This window comes from Parasteatoda tepidariorum, chromosome 8 (assembly GCF_043381705.1).
Source record: "Parasteatoda tepidariorum isolate YZ-2023 chromosome 8, CAS_Ptep_4.0, whole genome shotgun sequence".
Taxonomy (NCBI): domain Eukaryota; kingdom Metazoa; phylum Arthropoda; class Arachnida; order Araneae; family Theridiidae; genus Parasteatoda; species Parasteatoda tepidariorum.
This window is the reverse complement of record NC_092211.1, coordinates 86,114,992-86,130,054: the sequence shown is the minus strand read 5'-3', so window position 1 is coordinate 86,130,054 and position 15,063 is coordinate 86,114,992. Positions and strand designations below refer to the sequence as shown.

The window sequence follows — 15,063 nt, the reverse complement described above, 5'->3', positions numbered from 1 at the left end:
AATTTTTTATGAGTGTCTATGATTATAGCACACTAATACACACTATGTTTATTATAGTTNCACTGGATAGCCTAATGATTTTAAGTCTTTAAATACGTTAATCCCAATATCATATTTTTTTCTCATTTTACACGATATCTCAAGTAGTTTTTGAAATAACTGTCTACAATTTTTTATGAGTGTCTATGATTATAGCACACATGTTTCGAACTACAGGCTAGGAGAAAAAAGTAGAATTTCATTTTTTACGCATGTTTTTTCGCAAAGACAAGTGCGAAAATTTTTTAAAAATTGCTTTTAAGCAACATTGATCCCTAACTCGGTTGTATATGCACTTGCTTTTAAGTTCAAAGCAAGTGCATATTAGTGCAGTGCAGTTAAGATAATAGTTCAAAACATAGTTGATAGCTTTCTAAATGAAATCCTCAAGGGATTTTTTGTTTCGGGGATAGAAAGTTCTTTAAAGTGTTTAGCGTATATGCAAAAAAATGCCTTATTTTTACCTGAAAATTGACAATAAAAAAAAATTTAATTAATAATAATTTTTATAGCTGGTTTTATAATTTTTTACACATTATAAAACAAATGAACTATTTTTTTTAAAAAATTTATATTAATACATATTTTAAAAAAAAGTTATCGAAACTAGCCGGATTCCTTAAGACAGTTTTTATTTTCTCTTTAAAAAAAAGAAAGAAAATCTGGTTAATTAAACAGTCTTAAGCTTTTATTTTGGAAAACAAAACATGAGTACTTGCAGCGCTGTGTATCCAATATAAGTCTCTTGATTTAGTCTTAAGGTCTGGTTTCTTAGGACAAGCGCCTTATCTGGGCGTCAGCGGGACGTCAACGTCACGCTGACGCCAACAAAATACTGGTTTGTTAGCTCAAGGCCTGGTTTCTTAGAACTAGCGCCTTATCTGGGCGTCAGCGGAAAGTTGACGTAGATCTGACGCCAAAAAAATACTTTTTTGTTAGCTCAGCGTGAGCAGTCGGTCCAACGCAGACATTATCTCTCATTGCGCATGCGTTAATAACGTAAACAAATATTTATTTTGAATTTGTATTGATTTTGTTATTGTCGACCAGTGTTTTAGAGAACAAATAATGACTTTGTCCAAGAAAAAACACATTATAGCTGAGCTAAATGAAGAGTGCTATGTTTAATGAAGAAGCTATGTTTAATGTCAAAATCAAAATCTTGGCTGATTTCAATGTGCTGTTGGATGTTGTCCGCCATTGCTTCTGTGGTTAACGTCACGTTGTAATCCAACTGCAGTTGAGTTGGACGGCAATTGTAGTTCAAGATGAGCGTTCGATGACGTATACTATCAAACTCACAAATGGACCAATCAGAGGTTAGCGCTGATTTCCAGCTGACGGCTTCCTGTCCTAAGAAACCAGGCCTTTAGTCAGGTGAATTTTTTAAAACTTAAGTGGTAGCAAACAAATGAAATTAACCCCTTAATTTGAATATCGTATTAATGAACTACCGATATTCTTATAATAGCACTTTTCATACCATTGTATTTCATACCATTGCACTTTTCATAGAGAAAGTCTGACCTTAATGAGATACCAGCGAAATTTCTTTAAAAAACTGAATTTTGTGTTACTTTTATCGGTTAATTTATTTCTTCAGTTTCTAACAACTAATAAAAAGTGAAAGTTTTTTTTTGATAATTGCAGTGTTTTCCAAACCTCGACTAAATAAAAATTTATTTTGGACTTCATTCTTACCATTAGTTTACACATTATCCAACCAACCATAATTGCTAAAATTTGTTTGACTTCATTACTCTTTCAATTTAACCAATTTCCTTGAATGCCTAAAACTGACAATAAAACAAAAAACTTTCAACTCAAATTTTTTTTTTTTTTTTATAATCCTTGGAGTGATATAATTAAGTGAAAAATAGGAAAATCTAAAAAAAAAGTCTTGCTTCAAATATTTGAATTACAAATATTGAAGAGGATTTTTTGTTTTTCGATTCGTACGATTTCCGCTTTTAACCTTTATATTTTTTAATGAAAGTTCCGAGGATAAATTATTTAACTTCATTATACCGGCGGAAATCTGAAATGATTTCCGGACGAAATCAAGTGAAATAACCGATAGCCTAGCCGTGCAGTCGGAACTATACTCCTTTTGGTTACAAGGAAAGCAAATCTAATTACTTTTCCAAAGTAGGGTCAAAAGCAAGGAAAGGGCTAAGTGTGCTTCAAGCATGGGACTTTCTTTTTTATCATTTTCAAACTCCGTTGCACTTTCGCTACTCTAATAAGCAATGCTTTCTCCAATTCTTTTCTTCTATTTCCTTTGAACAACGAAAAAGAACGATACTTTATCGTATTTACTTAATTCCTAATAACTATTTCCTAGAAAAGATGTATTGTTTTTATCTCTGGTATTGTTTTTTCTCTTTATAAAAATTCCTACTCCCTACAAAACATATCTGCTGCGCATTCTAAAATATTAAAAAAAAAGAACTACAACTTCAACTGAAGAGAGAAAAAAAATTACAGATGTTTCTCCCAGAGAATTATTCATTCTAGCTCGACATATTAATACTCTTAAATTAAATTTCCTTAAGTATTTTCATCGATTGTTTGCATTTATACATTTTTCAAGCGTGGGTCTGATTTTGTTGTTTATTCTTTCATGTTTACAGCGATCTCTATTTTGCATGTTTATTCACTTATTCTTAAAAAAATAAAAAGCTTTCTTTTCGAAACGATGATAGAATTTTTTGGGCACATTTGCATTTTATCTCGATAAAAATAATTAAATCTTTCACATATTTTATTTACAAATTATAGCAGGTATACATTAGAAGATGTCGCTCAGAATTATAAATTATGAATTATAGTTTTCTTAAAACTTTTTTAACCAATTTATTTATAATAATTACTAAGTTGTCTTATAATTTAGTCACCTTACTTGTTTTATAATTTTGTTCCTCTCATTAAATACGTTTTATTATATTCCTTTTATTTAATGTACAGTGCGCAAAATAAAAAAAACGGACCACCCAAAACAACTTTTGATCTAATGATCGGATCACGCTCTAGGACTCAATCTTAATGGTTCGAGGGGGAGACCTCAAATATGTACAATTAATTAGTTCAGACGATTTTAAGATACGAAATCAGACACAAAAACGTACTTTCTCTGAATTAACATACGTTTTTTTTTTATCGACGGGTTAGGATTTCTGACCTCTTAAACATAGGGGGTGGCCGAAATGTGAGAAATAGGGTCCCAATAGTTTGGTCAAGAGATAGGTCCAAAGTTTGGACCCCTTAATGTTAATATTAAATTTTGTGTATTTTCCCATATCTCGATAACTTTTTAAGCGAATTGAAAAATTTTTACACTCAATTATAAAATTCATTTATTCAAAGATAATTCCAAGCGAAAAATAACTTTTAGTAAATATGTTATTATTTTATTTAATATTATTCAAAAATTTTTGAGTTTTGAAGTATGCATTTTTTACATCATTTTAAAGAATGTAATTTTACATTGCAAAATACAAAATTTGAGTGAAATCGGCAGAATAGTTGTTAAGAAATCAAATTTCAAAAAAGTTTTTTTTTTTTAAAAAAATTCGATTTCTTAGGAACTATTCGATTGATTTCACTCAAATTTTGTATTTTTCCATGTAAAATTATATTCCTAGAAATGATGTAAAAAATCGTATCCCTTACAATTCAAAAATTTTTCGACTAATATTAAATAAAATAATAAAAAGTGATAATATATTGACTAAAAATTATTTTTTGCATGGAGTTATCTTTAAAAAAATACCCCCCCCCCCAAGAAACGGTCCTTTGTTACAGGTGGTTTATGCTGATTCTTAGTCTTTAATAAAATTGGCAACTTATGTGGATGTAGTTTACTAAACAAGGGCGCACTGCAAACTCTTTACTGTCTATACTTCCGGATTACTGTTTCCGGAGTATGTTGAAGCCTTTTGGCTCACCATGTGATCATTGTGTTTTGATACTCTCTTCGGTTTTATTTCTTGTATACAGTGTATTTGTTACTTGATTTATTATTTATCTTTAAAAAAAGAATTGCGTTATAAGAATCGTTATTTGAAAACTTGTCATTTCAAGATGTAAGAATCGTCGTTTGAAAAAAAGAATCGTTCTAAAACACTTCTTATTTTGTCAACCTCGAAATTTAAACCTTATTAATACCGACCTCGAAATTTAAACCTAAATGATAATTTTTAAAACGAACTTAATTTCGCTGTTCGAACAATATGCTCACACTAACGCATGATGGTACACGGCCTGCATCAAGAACAGTAATAAACAAGTAAAAAGAAGCTAAATGGGGACAAAAAATTCTTTCTAAATCTAGCAACCATGTCACTTTTTTTAATAGTAACACATTTACATAACTCTAAATACAATACATTACTAAAATACATTACAATACATAACTAAAACGAATTTTCATTTCAAACTCGCCAAAATTACTTAATATCTTATGAAATACAGCAGATTTGAGCTCAGAAATGAAATTTATTTATTTTTATTAAAAACAAAACACCGTATCGCGGCGAAAGACAATTTAACAAAAATTTGTTTTAAAAATGCTTACATATAAAATTCAGGGGGAAAAACTGTATTTTAGACGGTGTAGAAATTTTATGAACACTTGAAAAAATGCAGTAAAACGAAAAATATTATTCTTTTTATTAAGCTTCACAGTTTTTAACATGTAATTTAATTTCCGTGAATATCATAAAACATGTTACGACTTTGTCCTATCAATTGTCTCCAATTTCAGAATTTAACGGATGATGAATTATGATTTCGATTTCATTAGATGTTCGTAGAATTCACCTAAAAAGCAGAAAGAAGCAAAGCAATCTTACTCTCCCCCACTTGTTTTCATGCGTTTCTAAGTTCAAGTCGCGTTTTGGTCCCTTTTGTATCCCTTTTTCGCTTTTGGGTCCCTTTTTGTATTTAATATTCACTAGTTATTAATGATGAGAGGAACTATCTCATCCCCTTTTACGCTGATGATACGATTATTGCAATAAGATCTCTGAACCCTAATCATGCAGACAAAAACCTAAACAATATTATGCCATCTATAGAAAATTCGTGTGTTAGTAACAAAATGTCAATCAATACAGTAAAATCAAAACTAGTGTTAATTAGACGCAGAAAAACGCACAAAATTATAAAGGAAAAGGTGTTCCAATTCACCCAATGTATTCCAATAGTTACTAATGCAGACTACCTAGGACTTTAGCGTCAACAACATATTAATCTGAAACCTACACATTAAAAAAGTCATCAACAACAAATTAATCTGGAACCTACACATTGAAAAAGTCATCAAAAACAAATTAATCTGGAACCTACACATTAAAAAAGTCATAAACAACAAATTAATCTGGAACCTACACATTAAAAAAGTCATAAACAACTAATTAATCTGGAACCTACACATTAAAAAAGTCATCAACAAGGCCTACGCTGCATATAGCTATCTCAGACCAATTATTAGTTCACGCTCATCATTACCATTAAATCTTAAAAAAAAAACAAACACTGTACTTAATGTGTATCAGGCCGACTCTGACTTACGCCTGATCTGCTTGGGCAGCTTAAATCAATCTCAAATGAAAAAACTAGAAATAACTCAAAACAAACTGCTCAGGCATGCTTACTAGTGCAACAAACAAACAATTCGAACCGATCTGAAGATAACTACACCGTTAATAAATTCAGTGCTACTTTCTATAGTCATTCGAAAGATAATGACCCAGCTGTATTTAATCAGATCCTCAATAGAGAATTAATCATAGAAATGAAAGATTATAATCCAGTAAGCTCATTTCAACTATCATATGATATACTATCCAAGCACTATAAATAACACCGATTTAGAACAAATTTCAAAACTCAGATAAACTGCATACTCTGCACCCGTGAAGGCCGGCTAGTCGGGGAGAGGCGAGGGAGTGTGCTGGGAGTCACCCCCCCCCACACTTCATATAATTTTTAGAAATATCTTTCCTCAGATGGAAGTAGGCTCTTAAATTTAAATTTATTGTCCGCTACCGCTTCCTATACTTACTCGCACTGACCTTTTATTACTGACATTATCACAGCTGCCCATGGGTACTACTAGAGTGAGGAGTACGCTTAGCGGATAGGTCATTTGTAGCAAGCATCAATTAAAGTTCAAGATGCTACCTGCCTCTACTTGTTGACGCAAACATGCATTCATTCTGATGTTAAATTAGTGGAAAAACTTAGTAAAATGAAAGAAGCTGTGTGATTTTTTTTAAAGGACTTTCTGAACTTTCGTTCTTTACCTCAGAAGATGCCGGAAGTATTACTCATTTAACGTTACCCAGTGAGCACCTGTGAACCTAAGTCACGGAGGCGGGCAACAGTACCCACTCCACAGATACCCATTTATAGGGTGGGCCACATTCACGCATCACACAATACAGAACAGCAGAAGCTAGCTGGCAGAAGTTGAATGAAGATTTTTCAAATGGAATAAATTACTGAAACAAAAATTGTCCAACATACAGAGGTTTTTTTATTTTATTATCATAACCGTTGTTGAACAGCCGATCCAATTTGTGGGCTTATGACTACTAATGTGCAACTACGTATCCCTGTAATTTTAAACCTAATCCAGAAGAAAAGGGAACTCCTGGATTCCTTTCTCCCATATTGGGAGAAAGTTGCTTCCATGGAGGTCTTTTTGATGGAACTAACCTACATTGGCGTTACATGGAGAGGAAGACGATATCGATCAACCATGGCTGGGATTCGAACCCGGTTCACCTCATTGGAGGACAAAAACTTTATCTCCTGAGCCTTCACGGTTCGTATACAGAGGGTTTGGACAAAAATATGGAAGCACTTCAACACAGCTCCATGTGAACAATTTTTCGTTCGTCAACAAATGTTTTGGAAGATTTATCATGGCACAATTTGAAAGATCAAGCCTGAAGCTTTTAGAAATGGGGTCTTTCTTACCCGTGCATAATTTATATCGGCCAAATGAAGATGAAACCTTCTCTTTTTCGGTACCACTATAATTAAAAGAGTTCTATAGTATAAATATTGAAATCCGTGTGAATGAATTTATCTATACTGGGAAAAAAAGTTCTTAATTTCTCATTTTCGCAGTTTCCTCATTTTGATCGATGCAAATGGGTATAAATGACACCATTTCTGAGAGCTTTAAGTATAAATGTGGGTTAATGACTACAAATGTGCAACTACGTAGCCTTGTAATTTTAAACAGGAATTAAAAGGAAACTCCTGGGTCAAGTATATTGGGAGAAAGTTGCAGAAGATGGTAAAACTAACAGTTTTACCATCTTCTAAAACATTTGCCGCTGAAAGTAAAATTGTTTACATTGATTTAATATAGAAGTACTTCTGTCCAGCCCTTGTAAATTTCAAAGTCAAGAACAACGTAAACCAAAATTCCTGATTTTTAAATGTCTAGTATTCTATAAAATATTTTGCAAAAAGCAAAGTAGTTAGCTGGCATGTAATACTACAATTTGCTTAAAGTGGTAAAATTCGACTTTTAAAGACTAGTCTGTAGCAGAAAATTTAATAAAAAATGTCTAAAACATTTAATCATTGTAGTACTAGTGAAATACAAGAAAATCTATAATTAAATCATTTTTACACAGGTGGAAAAAAATCTATATAGAATATGTTCTAAATAAATTAATAATTGTAACGAAGTGTGATGCACTTATACCATATGTGTTGTAATTTTATGTGCAATTTTGAGATTTTTCCTATTCATAAATGATTCTCCTAACAATATCATTGTCAAACAAAATATCTTAATAGTGGCTTCACATAATTTTTCCCAAATATTTACATGCTTACAAAAAGTGTTATTCCTTTAAAATTTCCTAAAAAAATTTCAAAATTACCTAAAAGTCACTCTCTTGACCTGTCCGAAACTTTTACTTAAACTTATTTTATCCATCTTTTACACCAACATTTCAATATTTTTTTATATTTCCGATTGACACTCGTCCATGAGGTATCAGTAGTGCAAATTTGTTGTCTCTCAGAGATACCATATTAGGTGGGCAAACGTTGCTCCCACTATAAGAATAGATAGTACGGAGAATGAGCATGCCTTTTCCGGGATTGGAACCCAGGACTTTTCTGATGTGAGGTCAGCTCCCTAATCCCAACAAAGTCCAGTCGGGGCATTTCAGTAAATTAAAGAAGTGTTAGCAAACTATATATATTTGAAGGTGGAAAATAATCTTTTTTGAACACCGATCCCAGTGCTGACGTGAAATGTCCTCAGTGGTAGACGGGTCATGGGTTAGAGTCCCCTTGCCGTCAGGATTACCGTGGGAAGTTTTCATGGTTTTCCTTTCCTTGTAACGCAAGTTCTGGTTAATTCCATCAAAACGTCCTCCGCGAAGGCAAATTTATCCTAATACTGAATCCAGGAGTTCCCTTTCCTCCTAGATTGGGTTCAAAATTACAAGAGTTCAGAGTTGAACATTAGTAGTCGTAAGCCTAAATTGGGTCGGCTGTTCAGCGGCGGTAACACAATAAAAATAAAATATTATTTCAGAAAAATATAGAGAATCTGCATCACTGTTTACTCTCACCATTGTATTGGCTTTATTGAGTGCTTTGAGGATTTGATTCTCCCCATGTTCTTATAGCTTTGAAATTCTGAACTGAGATGTGTAATAATTTCTGCTTTCATTCTCCTGCACAATAGTTTCATTTTGTTGTTGTAGTTCAGTTACGTCGCACTAGAGATGCACAATGGGCTATTGGCGACGGTCTGGGAAACATCACTGAGGATGATCCCAAGACATGCCATTACAATTTTGATCCTCTGCAGAGGGGATGGCACCCCCGCTTCGGTAGCCCGACGACCTGCATGCGAAGTCGAGCACTTTACGGTAGAACAGTTTAACGAGGACCCATACCGCATACCCTTGGTCCCTACGCAGACTGATCCAAGTGGTCACCCACCCGCACACTGACCGCAGCCAGTGATGCTTGACTTCGGTGATCTGCTGGGAACCGTGTCTTAACGATCAGTCCACTGCGGGGCAGTTTTATTTTACATGGAAAAAAATAATAACACATATTATAATGATTAATAATCTGATGATTCTAGTAAAAGAACTTTCTAGTGCCTAACTCTGCCTTTATATATTAGTAGCAGGCCCGATATAAAAATAAAATTCGCAATTCTGGTTTGCAAAAGCTTTCTGGTATGCTCTGAGCCAGAAGATTGACTCAACAGCCAACACCGTTAAATTAAGTTCCCTTTATTTTTCTTATAAAAAGTAAGCATGATTTTTTAAAAGCATTTTCAGTTTTGAAGAATTCGTGTTTTTAAAATGTCAAGTTGTTGGAAAATCACTTATATATCAAACGTTATTTCATATACAGTTCAGAAAAGTGAAATCATGATGAAAATATTATTTTAAAAAATATTTACCTTTTTTTTATACTCTATTTTTCGTTATTATTTTTGTGTTCCATTTAAAAATTCCCCAGTTTAAGAAAGAGCATAGCCATCAAGAAATAAAAATATAGATGGCAGTCATTACATGCAAAATATAAAAACATATTAGTCTATAAAAGATTTTTCAATTTACATTTTACTACCGATTCGAAAAGTTGTTTTTGGGATTGCCGAAATTTGTCAAGTATGGGAAAAGGAGGAAAAGAACTAGACTTGATCATAGACGTAGTAAATATTTCTTTTTAAAGTGAACCAAAAAAAAGGCATCATCTGAAATAACTTTTGATCTTGTAATCGGATTTTCAAGCATTCAATCTTCTCGTGATTCGAAACGTAGAGTTTAAACATACTAAATATTTTGTGTTATTTTTTAAATAAAATCTGAAATAAGATTCAGAAAAATACGCAAGCCTGCTAATTTTTTACTGTTTTGGGGGAAAATTTCTTCTAAGGGAAGAACATATAATACTGAAAACAAAGAATATTAAAATCAAGCAAAATGAGAAAGAATATAAAAAGCAACTAAATAAACAAAATCGCATTTTTTGGAGAATAATCTCATTTAAAGAAATAGGTATGGATTAAAAAAACTCATTTAAAATAAAATTCTGATTTGAAAAAATGACGCTTGTATTAAAGCAAATATTTAAAAAAAAAATTAGATTTAATTCTGTATGAAGTTCAGAAAAGAAGCAAATTTCTATTTCAAAGTACATTTAGAACAACTTACCGGGCATGAGGAACAGCAGCAAACAAATGATGATCTCCGTCCCTTTCATGAGTGCCGTGGAAGCATGTTCCGGACAGCCAGCGGCCGGACTTTCCTCCTTCCCATTTCACTAACCAACATCTAACCGGATTTCGTTCTCCGGACACGAGTTTTGGAGTTTTCGGAGTTTCCGCCTGAAGCGCCCTCTTTCCTGTCTCCCTCAAAACCAATAGGAGTTGTTTTCTAAATATGTTTCTTCAAAATTTTTGTTGCAACTTTAATCCACAGAAAAGTATTTTATCTATGCTATTTTATAGATAGTATTTTAAAAATTTATGTAGGTAGTCGAAAAAATTTCTTCTTCTGTTCCGCAATCCGGAAATGTGTAATAGTGAAGCAGTTCCGGCAGGAAATAAAAGAATTTTAACCTTTATGTGACTGACGAGGTACAAATGTACCTTTTTTTCAATTTTGAAAGCATTTCTCATTCGATTTTGAGAGTCGCTCTAGATTTGCCGAGTTATAACATTTTCACGTAGTTTGTATATAATATCTTTTGGCCATTATCTACTCAAACAGATTGTTTGTTTACTAAAATCTCTACACATAATAATTAACAGCTTAGTTTTGAAAGCAGTTATCATTCGATTTTGAAAGTCGCTGAGTTTTACCAAGTTATAACATTTTCATATAATTGATATATAATATTTTTCGATCATTATCTACACAAATAAATCGTTTATTTACAAAAATCTCTGTGCATAATTTTTAGTATGCGAAAAGCCGATTATTGCATAGGTTATTTTAACCCTTTGGGGACGGGTGATTCATAAAAGCATTCGTACAAAATCAGAATCAGGATGTAAATTTGTAAATAAATATTAAAAGGTAACTTAAATGTAGGCATTGCTAATTTGATAGACTTACTTTGCCTTTACTTTAATTACTGTTAGTTTAATCATATATATATAATCAATGTTAGTTCAAAGTATAACTAAATAATTTTATTTTGAACTAAAGTAATGGTGAATTAAATGAATCAAACAATTATAACCCCACAAAGGAACTGCTAAAGAACTACTTTGATTACCAGTTTTATCTTTTTACCCTGATTGATATGGTTTTATGCTGGCACGTATTTGTGACAGTCGGCGCGAAAGGGTTAAGTGATATTTTAGAATGTGTGTATGCATTGAGGTCTGACACTATCATGTGTGTTTGTTTTGAGAGAAAATTAAAAAAAACTTAATTTATTTCAAAAACATTGGGCTACATTACCACGTTGAATTACGACAGAACTACGCCTCCGTAATTAAAAAGATTATATGCGAAAAAACTCATTTATTCAGATATTTTCTTCAAAATTTATTAATATGTGTCGTGGCTTCAAAAAATGCAATATAATTTCGATGTCTAATACTTCTTCACTTCATGAGTTTTTAAGGCACAAGAAAAATTATGTATATGTAGTACTACATACATTTATATTTCCTAGATAAGCGCAATTAATGAAGTTATGTCTCTGTTATGTGAATGACCGAAACTGGTGGTGGATGTGTATTTCCACCGATAAATGTTGACATACACATAGTCGCTTTGGTAAATAACCGAAATATATACTAGGTCAAGTTAAGTGCCATTGCCCGGTATACATTTAACCGGTACTCCGAACATTGATGTTTCTTCTAATCTATTCTCAGCAGATATAAAATATCGAATAAATATAATAATATCAACTAACAAATTAATACCAAATCTGATATTAAAAATATTTTGGACATTCACCAAAGCGACTACGTGAATGTTGACATTCACCGGTGAATGTCGACATTCTCCTGATTTTGGTGTTTCACGGTAACATATATATGTAAAATCTATGATATTTATATACCAATAACATAGTCGAGTCCCATTTAGGAACTCGAATGTGTGAATAAGTAAGAACACTGTAAGCTGTAAAAGTGGAAAATCAGATGCGTGGTCAGATGCACAAAAAGTAGTTTTTGTGCATCTGATAAGATCATAACAATCCCATAACTGAGCGTCTTTGCACATGATGAGATAGTACAAATGCTGAAAACAAGTAATAAAAAAAAGCATTACTGAGACTGTATATTCATTTCCACCAAATTACTTTCTTTCTTTTAATTATTAATTTATTCATTTTGTTTACTCTATTTATTTTTTATTATTTTGTTTACTTTATTTCAATTATTTTGTTTATTTAACTATTTTATTTATTTTAACATAGCTGGTTTATTTTTTTTAGGGGGGGGAAGGTTGGAAGAAGAATGATGGTACAGCATTTCCAAGGCTATCGGCACGAACGTACCAAACTTTTTAAGTCCTTGAATGATAAAATTTAGGTTCTATTTCTTACTAGAACCCAATCCTCGTAATTTCCTTAAGTGATCGTAAAATTTAAAAAAAAAATGTAAGTTTAATAAGCTTGCATTCACGAGAACACTAGATATTTCTAGATAAATGAGCCCAAGAGTAAGAATTAGAGAATTCATTTCTAGAGAATCTAGTTACGAAAGCACGAGATTTCGTAGTTTAAAGTGGAAGGTAGCAAAATGATATTTGTAACTTCCTTATCACATTATCATGGAGGTCAACTGCTCCGTTTATCAACAAAACAATTTTATAAAGTGGTAGGTAATTAACAACTAACAATTGTAGAGAGATAGAGAAAAAAAAAGGCATTCGAAACAAATCACTTGCACTCAGACCCCATCAAAATTAACCCTTTGCTAACGGCTGGTGCAACTGATGATCCAGAATAGCTCGTACTGTAATGTTCCGTAGGAAAAAGTTTAAAGTGGCGTTTAATATGAACTTCGGAATTAATTATATGTAATAATAAGCAAAATTACTTAAAATTAAATTAACTGAACTAAAAAATGAACTAAAAATTTTGTTACTTACTTACTTATGCAGCGCAACAGCCAGCTGTGAACCTTGGCCTGCTGAACAACTATTTTTAGTTTTCAACTTCCAGTTTTTCACCTTCAAGGAGGTATTATTCAACCATCCCTTTTTCGGTCTTGATCTCGAGTTGAAAAGTTTCCATTTCAAAAATTTTCTTAAGTTTCTATTATCGTTTAATCTTTCAATGTGCCTGGATTTAATAAATCGAATTATGTTTTTTCGTCTGATTAAATGGTCAAGTTCGCAATTGTTTCTTATGCTCCCCTGTGTGTAATTTATTTTAATTAGTTCGAAAATTCTCCTCAAATGTTTCCTTTTGAAGTTTAGTAGGTTACCTTCGTCTTCATTTGTTAACAGAGACTATGTTTTACTATTTTGCGAAACTATAGTGTCTTATAACTGTTTTGTAGATCTTTAAATTGATTTCTTTACTAAAAAGTTTGTTCTTGAATAAGTATTGATATAAATAAAAATATTTCATTCCTTTTCGTATTCTGGAGTTAATTTCTTCTAATATATTGATAGTATCATCGATAATTTAAAAAAAGGTAGAGAAAACTAGAAACTCTTTCAAACTTATAGTTATTTACCGCAACCGCAGGTGAAATAGTAGTAGATTTTGTTCGGGCCATAAATTTTGTTTTCTGTTCATTAATTACGAGACCACCAACTTCATATGCTACTTTTATAAGATGTCAGTTATTTTATAAGAGTAAAGGATATTAGAGCAACTCTAGTTTTACTCAAAATGATCAGAGCACAAAGTGTGATAATAAAGCCTCTCAAGTCCAGTTGGCCAATTATATATTAAGGTGCCGTACTAAAAAGTAATGGTAATAATGACTTCCACTCTATGACATGAATATCAAAAGCATCTGAAATCTTGCAAGACAACAGCCCCCCTTTCACACCCTTTGAGGGTAACTTCTATTAGTTAAGAGTCCCGCAGTGGACTGATCGTAAAGACATGGTTCTTAGTAGAACACCGAAGTCAAGCAACACTGGCTGCGGTCAGTGTGCGGGTGGGTGACCACTTATCAGCCTGCGTAGGGACCGATCGTGCGCGGTATCGGTCCCCGTTAAACTGTTCCACCGTAAAGTGCTGATCGACTTTGCGCGCAGGTCGTCGGACTACCTAGGCAAGGCCTCTGGAGAGGATCAAAAATTGCGATAACGTGTTTTTGGATCTTCCTCGCGGATGTTTCCCTGACCGTCGCCATTAGCCCATTGTGCAGCTCTAGTGCGACTTAAATAAAGTACCTATAGGTACTTTATTTAAGTCGCACTAGAAGTCTATTAGCTAAACTAAAGTCTATTAGCTTGCTTAACTTAACTGGTATTGTCAGTTCAGCTAGAATGGATACCAACTTAGTTTTATTAATATTATCAAATCTCTGCTTAAAATCAATAAATAATGGAAAGACTTTGATATAATACTTATAAAATGTTTTAAATATGTTACGGAGAGTATGGATTTGTTCAGTTGTTAAGTGATCCACACATTAAAAGCCACATTAACTTCTCCTCGCAACAAAAGGTAATTATTTTCTACGTTGTTGTTTCTATTGCCACTTGCCAATGCCAGCAAGCTTGCTTTAAAAACCAAGCAAATTTAAGGCAGGTGTTTCTTGTTTTTCAGTGGCGCCATCTATGGTCAAGAATATGATTTCAACCACACGCAAATATCATAGCCAGTTAATATATATTCCCAGACCCATTCATACATCCGCTAATCGTAATTTTGACCTGAACCAGAGAACCATCAATCTCCAATTCAATACCTCGACAGGTATTGTTTTGCTATAGGAACTTTATGACGTTTTGGCCCTGACAGACTTAACGTGCACCAGTCACCAATTAATACACGGGATTTCTTCAGCTGGCAGGATTCGAA

At 32.7% G+C, this 15,063-nt stretch overlaps 1 protein-coding gene across 1 annotated transcript in view; it reads right to left on the bottom strand.

The window, feature by feature from the left end:
* Positions 1-10,405, bottom strand: part of LOC107439451 (uncharacterized) — a 114,450-nt gene extending 104,045 nt beyond the window's left edge. The window contains exon 1 of the mRNA XM_071184325.1: positions 10,260-10,405. Coding sequence (XP_071040426.1) covers positions 10,260-10,308 — 49 coding nt within the window. The 5' untranslated portion in view covers positions 10,309-10,405. The remainder of the gene's footprint in view (positions 1-10,259) is intronic.
* Between the last annotated feature and the right edge of the window lie 4,658 nt (positions 10,406-15,063).